Source organism: Cupressus sempervirens, chromosome 5 (assembly GCF_028749045.1).
Source record: "Cupressus sempervirens isolate cs-2001-9-10 chromosome 5, ASM2874904v1, whole genome shotgun sequence".
In the NCBI taxonomy this organism is placed as follows: domain Eukaryota; kingdom Viridiplantae; phylum Streptophyta; class Pinopsida; order Cupressales; family Cupressaceae; genus Cupressus; species Cupressus sempervirens.
In genome coordinates, this window is record NC_143122.1 from 90,576,707 (window position 1) to 90,593,794 (window position 17,088).

General features: G+C 39.8%; 1 protein-coding gene across 6 annotated transcripts in view; it reads left to right on the top strand.

Annotated features, from left to right (window-relative positions):
* Positions 1 to 538: 538 nt before the first annotated feature.
* The window catches only part of PTAC14 (plastid transcriptionally active 14), a 358,101-nt gene continuing 341,551 nt past the window's right edge, over positions 539 to 17,088 (top strand). For 4 of the 6 annotated variants that reach the window (XM_089828745.1, XM_089828746.1, XM_089828747.1 and 1 more), the window contains exons 1-2: positions 540 to 877; positions 988 to 1,137. In XM_089828745.1, coding sequence (XP_089684871.1) covers positions 800 to 877; positions 988 to 1,137 — 228 coding nt within the window. In that variant the 5' untranslated portion in view covers positions 540 to 799. Of the gene's footprint in view, positions 878 to 987; positions 1,138 to 17,088 lie in introns of all 6 variants that reach the window. The other 2 variants (XM_089828749.1, XM_089828750.1) reach the window with 1 other exon arrangement.

The following is a 17,088-nucleotide window of genomic DNA, read 5'->3' on the forward strand; positions in this document are numbered from 1 at the left end:
TCCATTAAAAGTTGTCGCAATGGTCTAGGTGCTAAGTTAATTAAAGAAAACTCATAGCATGGAATCATTGAGGAAAAACTTGATAGAAGCAAAAGGCACGTGGATGAAGCGAAACGATAAGTGGATGTAAAAATGGGATGTTAACATTCATAGGTGCCTAGTTAGTAAGGAAGAAATAAAGAAATTAGTTTGTGATTCAGGCTTGAAAAAACTTATTATATCAAGGAATTTACTCCCACTACTAGTCATGAGGAAAAAATATACATGAAGCAACTATTAAATGGAGAGCAAAATGCTAGCGGAGCTTAGAATTGATTCTCATTAGCTTAGCATCACTTTGTAATGGAGTAGTCACATAGAGTGTCATCACATAGGGGTGTAGTCACATAGAGATTTTAGAGAACTACAACTTGAACTACTTATTTATGGAGAAATAGTTGGACAAAACTGCAAACCTATTATCAAAATCCATCTCCAAAGAAACAGATTAGTCGAGATTACAACTTGCTTAAATTCTTTTCCTCTTTTAGAAGGTTGTGTGGTGGCTCGTGGGTTCAGATTCCAGAAGCTGCTTTGGCCTCTTAGACCTTTTACATTTTATAAGAAAAGCACATTAATTAACATCGAGTCCGTAATCCAGAGAGTGCGGACAAAAGCGAGAGTAACTCCTTCCGGTCAAACCGCTACATGAGCCTGGTAGCTTTATTAGTTTAAACCTCACTGTTACCAAATTGGATAAGCTTGCAAGTGTCGAGCTTCAGTCTTCCATCCTACATTTCATTCAAAGGAAGTGTTGCAGATGGCTACCATGCTGCACGCGACTTCTTTTCTGGACTCGCGGTTTTTCTCTAAATGTTTCACTCTTCCCGCTGCTAAGGTCACCTGCAATTAATTGGTCTGCTCATCTTAATAAGTTGTCTCTTTTCAGACTACAAAGCCTTTAGTTTCAGCTTATTTATGCTATAGTCTTTATTCTACCAAATGCAGCTTGATATATTTCAGCAAAGGCTCAGGATTCCTCCACATAGATTTCCGCAAACAAGGAGTGCTGGTAGAATTATTAAGAGGGTTCTAGCTTCTGAATCGGTTTCTACTAAAAAATCAGTATCTACTTTATTGGAAACGCCTAGTTCAGAGGTATTTTTTTGGACCTTCCTGCAAATACCACGGTGTTATTGCTATTGGTTTGTAACAACAACCTCTGATTTTTTTATTTGAAAGTATTCAATGCAATATTAAAACTAAAGTAGGATGATTATTTACTGGTAGTTTATGTGTTCAATACATAAACTAACAAATGCGGTACTCACAACATTAGCGTATATAGAGTGGGCGTTTGAAACTGTCTCTAGTACAAACCATAGAAAGAAGAAAGAGTGTTTGTCGGTAAAAAAACATAAGAGGGGGCTGAGCTTTCAGTACTTTTTTAATACAAACCATAAACTGCAGCTAATGAATAAGAGGAGGTCTGACACCATCACCACTGAACTAGAAAACTGTATAAAATAACTTGAAACCCTTCAAATATGGAGTTAATTTCAATAACAATATAAGGATAAGAAACTGAAATCAAAAATTTTGACCGATAAAATCAAACCATAAAATATGCAGCAAACTCACTTAAACTTCACAAAAAAGGTACATGCAAATGCCAAAAACCTCAACAATCAACAACGAAACTTAACTAGCAAATACCTCACATAAGTTGCCACAATGAGCAGGTTTTGGATGTCAGAAAAGTCTGTTTTTTAACTCAGAAAATTACACCACACGGCTGAAAACCACAGTACAAGCCAAATATTAGAAATTTACATCAAAAAACTGCAAAGTACTTCATCACTCTAAACTAAAACCTTGCTGAAACTATGAGGGATAACACCTAGGGTGCATCTTTCACCACTAGAACCAGCAATCTTAAAGATGGGGGTTATCCTCATTTAGTCAAAACATGAATTCTAGAATCATTCCACTACCATAACATTAGATATCAACTTCCATGTGATGAGCCCGAATCAATAGTGCTGGTTGTTGAAATCAATTGTTCAATTGTATATTGTCTTTGATGTTACACAAAATGTCAAGTCAGTGTCTGCCGAGCTCACTCATGCAATGAAGACGGTTTCCATTGTCTGCCAAGCATTCCAAAGATAATCAAGTTCGAAGACAGTATCTGCCAAGTTCACTCGGGGACCAAAGGAAGTTTGCAGGAAGATAGTGTCTACCGAGTTCACTCGAGCACCAGAGAGAAGTTGGCACAAAACGAGTGTTAACCGAGCTCACTCAGTTACCAAAGGAAATTCAGTTCAGGATGCAGTGTTAACCGAGTTCACACGGTTAACAAAGGAAGTCTAAAGAAAGTCTTTTCTAAGTTAGTATTGACCAAGCTGGGTTGGCTAACGAAGGATTTTCTTGAATCAACATATTTAGTTTGATGAATTTATTTGTTAAGTCTAGCTGACTTAAGGGATGAATTTTGAATATTTGTAAGTGTATTCAAGCTGACTTGAGAAGGGAAAAGACACAAGTATAAGGTCAAGTTGTGGGATTGAAGAGGAGAAGCATGAGAATAAAAAGATAAACCAAGGAAGCAAATTGGAAGGATAGCAGAGTATCTTGAGTTGACCGAGCTGCAAAGTTTTATCTGATCAATGAGGATTAAGTATTCAAGCCACAATAGAGATATGAAATCAACAAATCAGTTGCATTAGCAATCAAGCCGTATCATTGTTACTCACTAATAATTGTAGTAGTGTATCAAATCTCTTAACAGAGTTGGCTTAACAACTATTTGCCAAATCCTTTAACAAGGTGGCATTTCTAAAGTGAAGTTTCTAAAGACCTCTAACAAGGCCATTCCTAACAGGGTGATTAAATCCTTTAATAGGGTCACACCTAACAGTGTGTTTTGTAACCTTTAACAGGGTTGGCTCCTAACAGGGCTCACTTCAAAAGAGTGAAAAACAATAACTAGTTGCAATTGGTGGTTTCTCCCAAATTGAGTTTCCACATTAAATCCTGGTGTCATATGTATTAATGTTTTTTGCTTTCTATTTCTGCAACTAAGTTAATTGTGGTTAAAAACACTAAACATCTTAAGAAGTGAATATTTCAGTAATTGCCGAGTAACAAAGATTCTTAGTGTTTCCCAAGTGATTCAGTGCTAACCGAGTAACAATAGTATTTTCAATTTCAATAGAGTTTGGTTTTGATTTGTATTGACATCTAAGGGATCAGGGATTTATTTTTATGGTAAATGATTCACCCCTCACCCCTCAGCTACTCCTCTTATATATTTCCAACACCAGTAAACCCAACCATATGCCTTTCTCAAATTCTGCTTCGAGAATGTTGTATCAAGTTTGGGCACAAGAATTCTCCTCTAAGTGACATCACCCTCATTCTTTGTACCTTCTCAAACGATGGCCTTGAGAAGATCACAACATGTGTCTAGGATGTCAAGGATCTATTTCTCATGGTCAACAAAATCATCCTTCTCTTTAATTGTTGCTTTCTTGAAATGCACAACATGCTACTGCTCAATTTTTTTCCACTTCCTAGACTGTAGAATCTTTTCCTTTATCAAATTTGCTTCATTAATCTTTAACAAGGTGTTACAGTAGTGATGGGAGTTTCACCAAACAACTACTAATGCAAGTTATCTCTGCAATACGGGTGACAAGAATACAAAATAATAATATAGTAATTGTGAATGAGTGGGAATTATAGGAATTCCAAACAGATGAAATAGACAATCAACACTCAACAACTCAATTTATTTTTCACAAAATAAGCGAAGACAATTACAAGGTATCGACAATGAACACTAAACATCTCACTTCATTTTTCACAAAATAAGGGAAGAAAAGTACAAGGTACTAATTACAATCTTATTGGTTATTGCAGGCAACAACGTCACTCATTCCATTCTAAGATAGGCCCCCCTTACTCCCAATTGGTCTGTCCAGAAAAAACGCATAAATTGGTATCACTTTCTCCATTAAATTTCTATTTGCTCTGCTCTCAAATAGAAGCCTTCTATGTTTTTCCTCTCTCCTCTGATGGCTTTGGTTTCTTGAGCTAAAAATCCCATACACCTGTAGCTTGATTGGGATTGTTCTTCTTAGGTAGTTGCTAGCACCCAATTGCGTAATCAATTCAACCTCTTCAACTGCTAGCAAGGAATGAGGCCAATACAAAGAGGTCATAACAAAATTAACTTAACAAACCCAAAATCGGAAAAGAAAGAATCACCAAGGAAAATGAAAAGGGTTGATGTTGTTGCATCAGGCTTCCCCTAAGACAAAATAGAATCATGAGCTCTTTCTTATAAGATCATCGATTGAATGCCTGTATTTGATGATCTTAAATGTAGACAACCAAGAAGCATCCTCCAAAGAATGATTACACCATTTCACCAAGTATTTGAAGTACTTCTTTGCATAGGTCTTCTTTAGTAGCCATATCTCTATAATGCATTCAATCTCCAGCGGAGCTGACTAGGTCTTATGCTGATCCTCAACATAATTCTACTCTACTTCTATTGTACCTTCATCATCAACATCATTTTAAGGATACATGCTTGCAACATTAAAGATAGGTGAGATACCCATGCCGTGAATCTCATGGACATTCGCTGAAAAATTCCTGAGAACCTTGTAGGGACCAATTTTCTTCATTTTCAGTTTTTATAGTCACCTGTAGGAAATCTTTCTTTCCAAAGATGAGCCAAATCAAGGTCACCCACCTAAAAATGAACTTATCTCTGCTTCTTAGCAGCATGTTATTTCTATTGCTGATTACATTTCTTCAATGTTCGTCTTATGACTTTGGCAAAGTCTTCTCCATCTGCACATTATTTCTCCATATCACCAAGATTTTGGAGTTCAAATACACCCCTAGAATGCATGGCATAAACAATGTAGAATGGACCGAAACTTGTAATCCTGTTTGAAGAGTCATTATAAGAAAGCTTGTGCTAAGACCACGTCCCATCTTCCTCATTTGTTTCGAACAAGACACCTCAACATATTAACCTAAGTATTATTAACAACTTCAATATGGCCATCTATTTGGGAGTGATGGGCTGAACTGAAATTGAGGTGTACCTAACTTCTTCCAAAGGGTTCTCCAAAAGTGACCCACAATCTTAGTGACTCTATCTAATAAAATACTCTTGGTTACACCATGTAATCTCACTACATCTTTGAAAAACAAATAGCAAGATTTGTTGCATCACTAGTCCTCTTGAGAGAAACAAAATGATTTTGAAAACCTATCGACAACCACAAATATAGCATCATTTCGCCTTTGAGTCCTAGGCAACCCATAACAAAGTGCATACTTGTCGAATCCCATAGTCTAGAGGGAACTAGTAATGGTTGGTATAAACAAAAGTTTTGACTTTTTCCTTTTGCTTGTTCACATTCTTTGCGTTATGGAGGAGGAATGTCACCAAGAATTCATGAGATGCTTTATGGCAAAAGGGTGGCCACAGGTAGAAAATGAGGCGATGTTGGCTGCTTGGTGATCTCCACAGCCACAGACAGGCAATCACCATGATGGAGACCTCCAATTACTCCATGGCATAGAAAGATTCTGAGGCCATAACCAAGTAATGATAGGACTGGATGAGGCAAAAATGGCTAAAGGGAAGGCCACATAGCAGATTAAACCGCAACAAAAGTGTTATTCAAACTTAGTGGAGAAAAGTTGTGTTCATTTGGCACAAGAACACTCGAGGGTAACCATATAACAAGAAGTGGTCGCCCAACTTCGAGAAATAGGACAAAAGGATGCACAACTGGTAGGAAAAGCAATGGAGTTGGAAACCCTTAAGAAGGGAATGGTGGAGAAAAACACAGCTGGAAAAGGTTAGAAAACAACTGATGGAAGCTGCTAATATTGTTCATGCAACAAGGCAGTTGGAGATGGCAGCCAATCAGCGCCTCCGCTGCTTGTAGCAAACTCCGACAGCCTCTCCAATTTCAAGGACGTCCTTTGTAGTTAATGCCCTTTTTGGTTTGTGTTGTCTAGAAGACGACAATTTTTTTTGGGGGATGATGTGGCTTCAAATATACCACTAGTAATTAAGTAAAACTTTGTTAGTTAAATTCAGAAGTATAATAAAACCTTGTTTTGAAGGGGTGTCAGTTGCTGATGGTTGGCACACTTAACAAACTGCCAAGCACTATTTATATTGGGGTCGGAACAAGTAATGTGGTGGTGAATGCTACAAAGTTACTATGCTATGAACAGAGCTATCTTTCTGACATATGTTACACTATGTTATTTTTGAGTTATTCATGTTATGCTATTTATGAATTATAACTTATTCATGTCCAGTTGAATGTTATTGTGTGCATTGCATGCAACAACACATCCATAGGCAACAACAATTGCATCTCCAACTCCAGTGGTTATGGGATATTATATCCTAGTCTTCTTCATTCACCTTTAATACCTTGTCCATTTGATACAATTGCCATGTTATTTAAAAAATAAATCAGTTTGCTGTTGGGATATGACAATGGAAAAGGTGGGTTTTCATACCTTGATAATCTACTATATGAGAAAGTGGGGAGCTAAATGGACCAAGTAGCATATATGGATTTACTACCTTCATTGCTTCCTTGGACAATCTCTGCTGCATCTTGCCCTGTAATATTGTGAAGGTGTCATTAACCCTTTTGAACTATGTTTTATGATGAAAATGCAACTGGGGATAGTCATCATACACCTTATATTGGCCCTCTCCATGGCCTATTGAACCAAATCATACCAAACCATTTTTTTGTGCTGCCTAGCAATCATGCATACCACATAGGAGGACATCATGAATGACCTTGTGACTCTAGGTTAATGAAAAGTATAGATTTTATCACTTACAATTTAAGTCCGACCTATCTTCTCTCTGGAAAACACCATCGCCACAAAGTAGAATATTCATCCTTCAAATTGGTCGAATTGTGGTTGTCACATGACTCCGCTCAACAATATAATAGTGTCTCAATATTCCTATTGCAATTATCCCTTTTTTTGCTTCTTGGGGAGTTTTGAAAATGAGACCTTGGACTTTTCAACCATTTGCTGTTAATCTTTGCTTTGCACTTATCTGGCCCAAGCTCATATGCTCCTTGGACTTTTTCTACAATGATGTATGATTTTTTTAGAGTAGGAATGTTGAAAGCCTTGGCTGTAGCATTCTTAGTAAAATTTGTAAAGACTTTACCTTCCATAGTCACCAAAACAGTCTAAGGCATATAGTGTCAAGCACATTCCACAATTATTTACCGTATAGGGTAAAAGGATACTTATCGCATTCAGTAGATTAAGATGTAACACAAAAGTGAAAACAGATACTTTATTCATATACGCAATATGTACTCCAAGTACAATGCTTACAATGATAATGATGATGATGTCCCAATAGTCCCATTTGGACGGTGTACATACACTTTCCCGAAGGGGTGACTCAACTGTCACGCACCCTTTTTGATACAATTCTACCCGTCGGCTACAATATAGAATTTACTAACAACATCATACCCCCCAAAAAGTAAAGTCGCCTTCGGACGACAAAATAGAGATGGCCCTTACAAAAATTCAAACTATTTTAAAAAACAACTGATTACATCAAGTTTTTAGACAGGTAAGAAGAGGGATGCGTCCCTGGTGTAGTAGAGATTCGTGCTCTAAGCTAGTCCAGCTCTGCTCAAAGCTGATACACTTGCCCTGTTCATACTTTCAAATCTGCTTCAATCTCCATCTGAAGCTCTAAGGCTAACTGCATAATTTCAACAATCTCTCCAAGCTCCCTCTCCTTCTCCGCTGCCACCTTCTCTTTCTCTGCTGTTACTTGTTGTCGCTGACTCTGTTGGGCCAAAAGTACTGCCCGGTCGGATTCCCAGGTTGCCCTCTCTGCATCTAGTTCTACTTTCGTTGTTGCTACCCTGGTAGCTGACTCCTCCAGAACCCTCTCTTTGGTTGCCTGTCTGCTCCGAAGGGTATAATAAGCCTCCCTGTGTATGCGGACTATCTCCTCGGTCAGAGCCTCTATGCGGCTCTCCATATCTGTCCCTCTTGTAATGGCTCAATCCTGGTGCATCTTCACAGTCTCTACACTTGGCCATCTGCGCTCCTCAAAACAAACTGTAAAGGCAGCTGGATACGCTGTCCACATGAAGGATACGATGTGCTCTAGCTCCTTTACCACTGAGTCCAAGGCAATTGTCTGTGCGAAGGCCACCTCTTGGTGAGCATGAGTCGCTACATCAGTGAGAAATGTCTCCACAACCTCTCCCAACGTTGTCTCTCACCTTGTTGTAGGCGGTTGCTGGGCACCCATGGCTGTCTCCATTGCTTCCACCATTAGCTCAATAGTGCTTTCTGTGGAAAAGTGTGGTATCCTATCGGTCTGTGTCAGGTGACTTTCCTCCACCTGTGACTATAGAGGATCTCTTTCGGAAGCCACCTCTCGCGCAGGTGTGAGAATGCCTATCGCTTGTGGTGTTGGCATAGGGTTAAACCTCGTACTCAAGTACGTGCTCAACCTTTAAACTCTACTCTCTCTGTCTGGCTCCCTAGGCGGTGCTAGCAATGTTGCATCTACGGTAACCACTGCATCTGAGCCCACTACATCCAAATGAACATCCGACGTCCTCAAACCCTCGCTTACTGGCATCTTTATCACTCCCTCCTGAGTGTCCATCTCCTCATCCGGTATAAGTACCTTAGCCCCTACCTCTGGTACGACTGGCAAAGTCTCTCCAAAAAACCCTTTAGGTAACCCCATGGCTACCTCCGGTATGGCTGTATCAGCTATTGCTATATCGACATTGACTGAAGGCTCAGTACTTCCTGAAGGTGTTAATAGTGCTGGCCGTGCTGATGGATGGGGTGCTGGCTGTGCTGCTAGTCTAGTTGCTACGGTCACCGTTGTCATGACAACAAGTTGCCTAAACTATTCGAACCCAGGAATGTGAACGCCTGCGGGAACTAAGTGCGAGTGGTAGGTAGCTGTGAGGGTCCTCAAAAATAGTAGTGGTGGTGCTGTAATAACTTCGACTTTCTCCTCATCCTCGTCCTCCACTTCCTCCTCTAAGTCGTCACCTGTCCTCGGAAGATGTGTCTTGTCTCCCACTATCTGTGTTCCCGTGTTCAAAACTTTTTACCTCTTGTCACATCCTTTTTTGTCCAATGGCCTTCTGCCCTCGAGGAGTATCAAGATGCCTCCATGGCATAATTGGTGGCTCCCTTGGTTCTATCAGACTTGGCTTGATTTACGTATCATTCGGTATCATCCATGCAGTAGCATCAAGAAATAGGCTGATGGCGTAGTGTGGCATGTAAAAGGTTTTGTGTTGTAGCAACATGAACTCCTGCATGCACTCAGGCAACAAAGATGCCCAATCATACACTATGCCATTCGTGATATTGTTCATCATGGTCACTTGCAAAGTGAAATGTGCGATGCCCTACTCGAACCGGTGAGTCTGCTCTTCACTAAATCCATCAGACAACGCCAATGTTCTTCGAGCACCTCAGACTTCTTTAGTCCTCTTGCCTTTGAAGAATCCATCAATGCTTCGCTTTTTGCCTCCGACCGTTTCCCACAATCTAATTCTACCAGCTGCTCCTTGGTTTTCCGATTGAGTTTCTTGGGTTTATAATTGATTTTCCTTCCTCCTTGCGCGTGACTTGGTATGTCGAATACCTTGTTTAAGTCTGTGGCTCTAAAAGATATCACCAAATTTTGGCCCAGGTGAGGAAATGAGCATGTTCGCGGAAACCTGTCATAGGTTTCTAGTATTGTGCGAAGGAACCCATCAGAGTTGCAAATGCAGAATACTGGCATCCGCAATGCCCATTCCACTTGGGCCCTTCGTATGTTGTCCTTTGCAAAGTGATCATTCGGAGCCTCCTGCCACCATTTTCTACACTCCAATCCATTCAAACCCTCGACTGCCATATTCTGCGGTTTGATATGTGTTGTTACAGTTGGTTGTGCCCTTGCTTTCTTTTTGCCTGTATTGCCTGCAATACGTACACCTGATGGTAAAGACTGCACATTCTTGTTCATTGTGCTACTTGATGAATCTTTTCCAATTTTTTCTTCCACGTTCTATTTTTAGCCGAATGCATACTATCACTTCCTTGTCTTTTTGTGTGAAGAAGACAGAAATAGTTAGGTCAGTTGTTGGAATCCTGTACAACTTATCTTGAGTGCTTGGCTGGTATGGATGTACGGCTTCACCTTTTTGCCGTGATCTTCTAACTAGGACCTGCTGTACAATAATTGCTCCCTGCACAGTCCTAGATGGCTATAGGCTTTACAATTTTGCAAGCCTGTCACACGGGTGACCCAGGTTCGTTCCTTGACAATGACATGAAATGTTTACCGTACAGAGTAAAAGGATACTTATCGCATTCAGTAGGTTAAGATGTAACACAAAACATATACTTTATTCATATACGCAATATGCACTCCAAGTACAATGCTTACAATGATAATGATGATATCGTCCCGATAGTCCCTTTCAGACGGTGTACATATACTTTCCCAAAGGGGTGACTCAATTGTCACACACCCTTTTAGATACAATTCTACCTGTTGGCTACAATATATAATGTACCGACAACAACAATCAACTCCTTGCTTTGTAGCCCAGATGAATATCCTACCACTTGTGCCATTCCATTCCTTATCATCCTCTTTGCCTTATCTGTTGGTAGTGGGCCATACATTCTCCTCTTGAAATCGTTCAACTCGATGTCACAAATTGTTATTTGCCACCTAATCCCATCTTGTGTTTATCTTGGTGTCATGCAAAACACTCTTGTAGTGGTACTTCATTTTGATGATCTTGTAACTTTTGTCAGCCTTGGTAGTCTTGGAGGAATAAGCACCCTGTGATCCCTTTGGAGGCATCTATCATATAGAAAATACATCATTTCATTACCTCATGATTGCATTAAACTTATTAAAATTAATCTGTGTCTACATCCAATAAAATGAGGCATAACTCCATGATTGCATCAAATGATTACAAGGACAAAAATATTGTATTTTCATGCTCATAAATAAATCTATGAATATTTGCTGAATACACCTACATAGCTATTATTAATAAAAACATTTATAGCACTATCAGAATGATCAAAAACATCCTAACTCAATTTCATCGTTATCAATTATGGCCAGTCATGAATTGGCACAAATGTATCAACAACTTGTTATTGCATAGGAAGATAAACATTATTTGGACCTTAGAATTGGCTATAACTCACTATAATGGAATGTCAGATTGGACAAGGATATGAGGGGATCAGAACTTCACTATGTCTTAGATCAGTTTTGCTCATTCATCATGAATTGGGAATTTGGAGTAATGGAGATTCAAATCTTTAGTCTTGGATTGAATTGACAAACTTTTCCTCATGCTTTGGATTGGATGTTGCACCTTTAAGAGGAATGGAAGCAATTTTAGCTTCAAATGGATTTGCGTTTTCATCTAGAGGAAGATCAAAATTTGTATCTTAAGTAGGAACGATGGATCTCATAAGAGGTCAAGGATTTCAATGTGGAGAGGGGTGGATATCAAAGGAGAATTAGAATTTTGGTCTTGTTCAGAGGGTCGGGATTGTATTCCCTTTGTTATTATTATTCCTGCCCTTGGAGAATTACCGAGTTTGTGGACCATTGGGGATTTCCATACCTGTTGGATTTCTCCTTTCAAGGCCTTAATCTCTCCCATAGAAAACTTGCTGTTGGTGTAAATAAGTATTTACTATTTACACTTACTTAAGTTTACTTAGGTTAATGCATTATTTTATTATTTATTTATTAGCCACCTAGGAGTTTGTGTACTCTTGTGAGTTGTCATGTTGACAACACAGGAGTTAACACCTCTTTTATGCACATGGTGTCTACAATACAGGAGTTAGCACACTAATTAAGCACATGGTGTCTACAACCTTGTCATTCTTATCCACCCATCTAGAATGATGGACAAGGCATATGCTTGGTTGTCATAATGCTTATCTCTTGGTTCTTTCTAGAAGCATTCTAGGTGATTCCTGAGAGGCCTTTATATACAGGCACTCCTAGTGTGCTTGCATATCACATCATATACTGAATAGAGCAATGTATTAGGACATACTCTGATTAATTGATCATATCCATTTTTGATCTACAGTTGTGCTTGTGTTTGAGTTCTTAATTTTTGGGTGAATTTTGCCCTTAGGCAAATTCTTACATGGTATCAGAGCTATACCAAATTCTTACATGGTATTAGAGCTCTTGAAAATTTTCTCATCACATAGCCGTTTGAAACCATTGTTGCTTCAGCACCTTAGCCCGAATCTGGAGTACTGCAGAAATTGGGAGCGTCTAGAGCCAGATCTGACCTCGCCATTGCATCCAGAATGCTGAATCGGTGAAGATCGACTATAAATTCGGCTACCTTGGCCCAAAGTCGATTGTGAGGCAAATTTTTTGCAAATCGGCACTGGAAGGACCGATTTGTAGCATTGGTATGATCATTTCAGATCTGTACATTTAATTTTCAGATCTACATTTTTTTCATCTGCATCTCTGCTATTTTTTTCGGATCTGCATTATTTTTTGAAATTTTTTTGGCCATAGGGCCATAGGAGAGATTTTTTGCAGGTGAAGATTGAAGCTTGCTGGTCCAAATGAGATATTTGCATCACATTTAGAAGGTCCAAAAACCCCCAAATTGGATTTTGTTTCATCCAAAACAGACATCTGAGGCAAAATCTAGAGCGATTTGATTTTTAGAGGCGCGGCGGCGATTCAAAAAAAATAACAGCAGCAATGATTTTCAAACAACGATATCTCCCTCATACGGACTCCTTTTTGCGAGCAATTTCTTTTGTTTTGGGGTAGAATTTCGTGATCTACACATTGGTGTAGGTGGTTGAGATCTTTGTTCTTGAATTTATTTGCAACTCGTAAATCCCGATTTTTGCCACTTCAAATGCTTAGTATGGGCTCATCTGGACTCCAAATCAGGTTCCATTTTTTTTGAAAGTGCATATTATTTTGTCTACTTTCCAGATCTATAATCATATTATAGTTTCTATATACAGAAATATTGCTTTTAGAAATAGGCCCTAAATTGGCAAGTGGCTATCAAGTGCTTAAATCATACATTAGGGGGGGTTCTTTGATTCTTTGGGGGTTCATTGATTGATCTCATGGAGGAGTATTGTTTCACATGTCGGCATGGCATTAGACCCAGGTTGACAAAAAGAAACTATCACACATGGAGTGATACACTCCTTGATCCTCTTAGAAGAGAGCATAAGGAAGTATTTCCTTATTTATGTTCCAACGAATTGATCTCTGACACTGAAGAACAGGCACCTATTGGTAGACTGATTGTTATCATTCTTACCAGTCTCTCTTCTTCTGATTATTATAAGCTTGTTGCCAAGATATGGCCTCCACATGATTATTGGATGTCTCTTTGGAAGAAGTATGGAGATCCAAACATTCCTCGATTTCCAGAAGATATCTTACCTCTAGTTGTTGCTACATCCTCTTCAGATGCGATCACACCTCCAGCTCCTGTTGCTCCTACTGATCCAGTTCCAGCCATAGATGCTTCGGATTCAGTGTAGCAGGACCCTTTATCACCTCCAGCTCTTGTTGGTCCTACTGATCCTGTTCCAGCCACAAATGCTTCAGATTCAGTGCAGTAGGACCCTTTATGTCTTCCTACTCTACCTTCATGTGAAGACTTCCTTCCCGCCCTTGCAGGCCTGTTCATGGAGTCTCACATTGAAGATGTGGGAGACACTCTTGAGGATATTCGTCTTCTCTTTGAGGCAAATTCTTCATTCATTGCCACAGTGACAGATTCATGTACTTCAACACAATAGGGTACACTTTGTCTTCTAGGTGATGACTTCTTGTCTGACATTTCAGCTCTGTTCTTGGAGTCTCACACAGCAGATTTGGAAGACTTCTTTGATGATCTACCACTTCCTTTTGCTGAGGACGATCCTTCTACAGTTGTTGCGAGGGCCCACTCTAACCCTCATGTCCATTATCTACATGATTAGTCTTTTCGGGCTGATGTGATTGTGGATACTTATGTACAACATCTGCAGGTGGTCTTTTTGTCATTTGAGAATACTGTTGGTTTTTTGAAACAGGTTCTACATCACTCCTTGTTCGATCTGCACTTCTTCTTAGTAGTTTTGGAGGAAGCCATCATCAGCATCGACATAGGGACACTTGAATAGGTTTCAGAGACACCGTTCATCTTAGAGATTCCTTCTCCATACAGGGGATGCATCTCCTTTGTACTCTTGCATTTGTTTCTTCCAAAGGGGAGGAACATCATTCAATGGTCATGGATCAGCTTATACGCCGGAGCATTTCTCATTGATTGGCACACTACCTTTAGGGGGGAGACTACCTCGTCTCCTTCTCCTTTTTGGGGGGGACTTTTTCCTCTTAGGGGATTTTGTCCTTCTCCATCTTTCTCTATTGTATATACTGGATGTATGTTGTAATGGGGGGGTCTTGATTACTCCATCCATCCATGCATCCCTTTTCATCTCTCTTTTTTGGGGAGGGTTTTTCCCATAGGTTTTTCCTCTTTCTCCGCTTTATGAGAGATTGCATATCATTATGTACATGGGTACCTAACATGGCCTAGTAGTCGGGACCCATTATGCACTTCATCCTAGTTTCCATAAGCTTAAGGGCATTCCCCTAAGTTGCACTTAAGGGGAGGTGTTGGTGTAAATAAGTATTTACTATTTACACTTACGTAAGTTTACTTAGGTTAATGCATTGTTTTATTATTTTGCATTATTTTATTATTTATTTATTAGCCACCTAGGAGTTTGTGTACTCTTGTGAGTTGTCATGTTGACAACACAGGAGTTCACACATCTTTTATGCACATGGTGTTTACAACATAGGAGTTAGCACACTAGTTAAGCACATGGTGTCTCAACCTTGTCATTTTTATCCACTCATCTAGAATGATGGACAAGGCATGTGCTTAGTTGTCATGATGCTTATCTTATCTCTTAGTTCTTTCTAGAGACATTCTAGGTGCTTCCTGAGAGGCCTTTATATACAGGCACTCCTAGTGTGTTTGCATATCACATCATATACTGAACAGAGCAATGTATTAGGACATACTTTGGTTAATTGATCATATCCATCTTTGGTCTACGGTTGTGCTTGTGTTTGAGTTCTTAGTTCCTGGGTGAATTTTGCCCTTAGACAAATTCTTACGTGGTATCAGAGCTATACTAAATTCTTACACTTGCCAACCTTGACATGAGTGAGTGGATTTTGTTTTTGAGTACTTTTGGAATGTCGGGTTGGGAGCAATCGAAAGGATAGAAGAATCCTTGCCCTTTGTAAACTATTGCCATTCCTTGTTTTGAGCTTTTGTATGTGTCATAAGGGTGGGTTTAGAAGTGTCTTTTGGATTGGTAGGTGCAAGTCTCTCTAAGGGAGAGTAGAATCTCTATTCATAGGATTAGAGCTGTCATGTCCCCAAATTTTAATGTAATAATTAAATTAAATTAATTAATTAATTGGTCCCAAAATTTAAATAATATAAGGACCTTTAATTAGTTACTTTAATTAATTAAGATGGGGCCCAAGTTAAAATTTGTATGTGTTTCCGATTGATTTAATATATCTTGGATCCATTTTTTATTTTGTTTCCGTAGTTTGTGTCGCCGTTGGCTATCTTTGTACACTCGCAGAAAGTTTTCTGATGGGTATTTAAGCACGGCTTGTAGGTAGTCTTTAGGTATGCAATTTGGATTATTTTCTCTATATTGCGAATCCGGTTGGAGTTCCTTGTTGTTCGCCATTTCGGAAGTGAAAGACTTTACCTATTTGGCTCGTGCGGTTTTGGTGGGATTCAATCCTCACCCTATTCCGTCTGTGTACTTGGCTCGAATTTGGAAAATCAGAACATCTTTTGTATGTGGAATATTATTATTGTTTGGCACAAGTGTGTATCTATTTGGTATCTGGTTTCCTGCAAGTTATTTGTGTTAAATATATTGCATTTGCATTACATATTGTGTTGTCAAACTGCTTTGCATTTCCCTTGCCGTACTACATCACTGTGCACCACGTCTGACACCATCCACCAATTGGACTCCCTGTGTACGAACATTAAACAATTGTACAACCATCTTCACAACATTCCGTACGACCTTCAAACAACCGTACGACCATCTCCTTAGCATCCCGCACGACCTCCAAACAGCCGTATGACCATCATTCCGTCCATTCCGTACGACCATCATTCTCTCCATTCCAGTACAGACATCCTACACACCTACCATATGGCTTTACCCATCATCGTATGAACATCCTTCTTGGACCGTAGGGTCACCCCTTTCGCCTCCTGATTCCACCGTACCTAATGCACTAACTACCCGAGACATGGAGGAGAACTACTTGAGGCATTGAAAAGACTTCCTGAGGCACGGAGGAGAACATCCCGAGGCACTGGAAAGACTACCCGAGGCACGGAGGAGAACTACCCGAGGCACTGGAAAGACTACCTGAGGCACGGAGGAGAACATCACGAGGCACTGGAAAGACTACCTGAGTCACAAAAGAGAACATCCCAAGGCACACTAGAAAGATTACCCAAGGCACTGGAAAGACTACTTGAGGCATGGAGGAGAACATCTTGAGGCACTGGAAAGACTACTTGAGGTACGGAGGAGAACTACCTGAGGCATTGGAAAGACTACCCAAGGCCCGAAGGAGAACATCCTGAGGCACTAGAAAGACTACCTGAGGCATGCAGGAGAACTACCTGAGGCACTGGAAAGACTACTTGAGGCACAGAGGAGAACATCCCGAGGCACTGGAAAGATTACCTGAAGCACAGAGGAAGAACTACCTGAAGCATTTTGCTATTGGGAGCATACGACAAGGCTACCTAAGTAATTGTCTACGGATCGAGATCACCTACAGGCCGAGTTCACCTTAGGAACATTACAAGAGCCAACCTCTTTTCCTTTCTTGTCATTCCTTCAATAATGCAAAGTTCTTGGGGTGGTAAA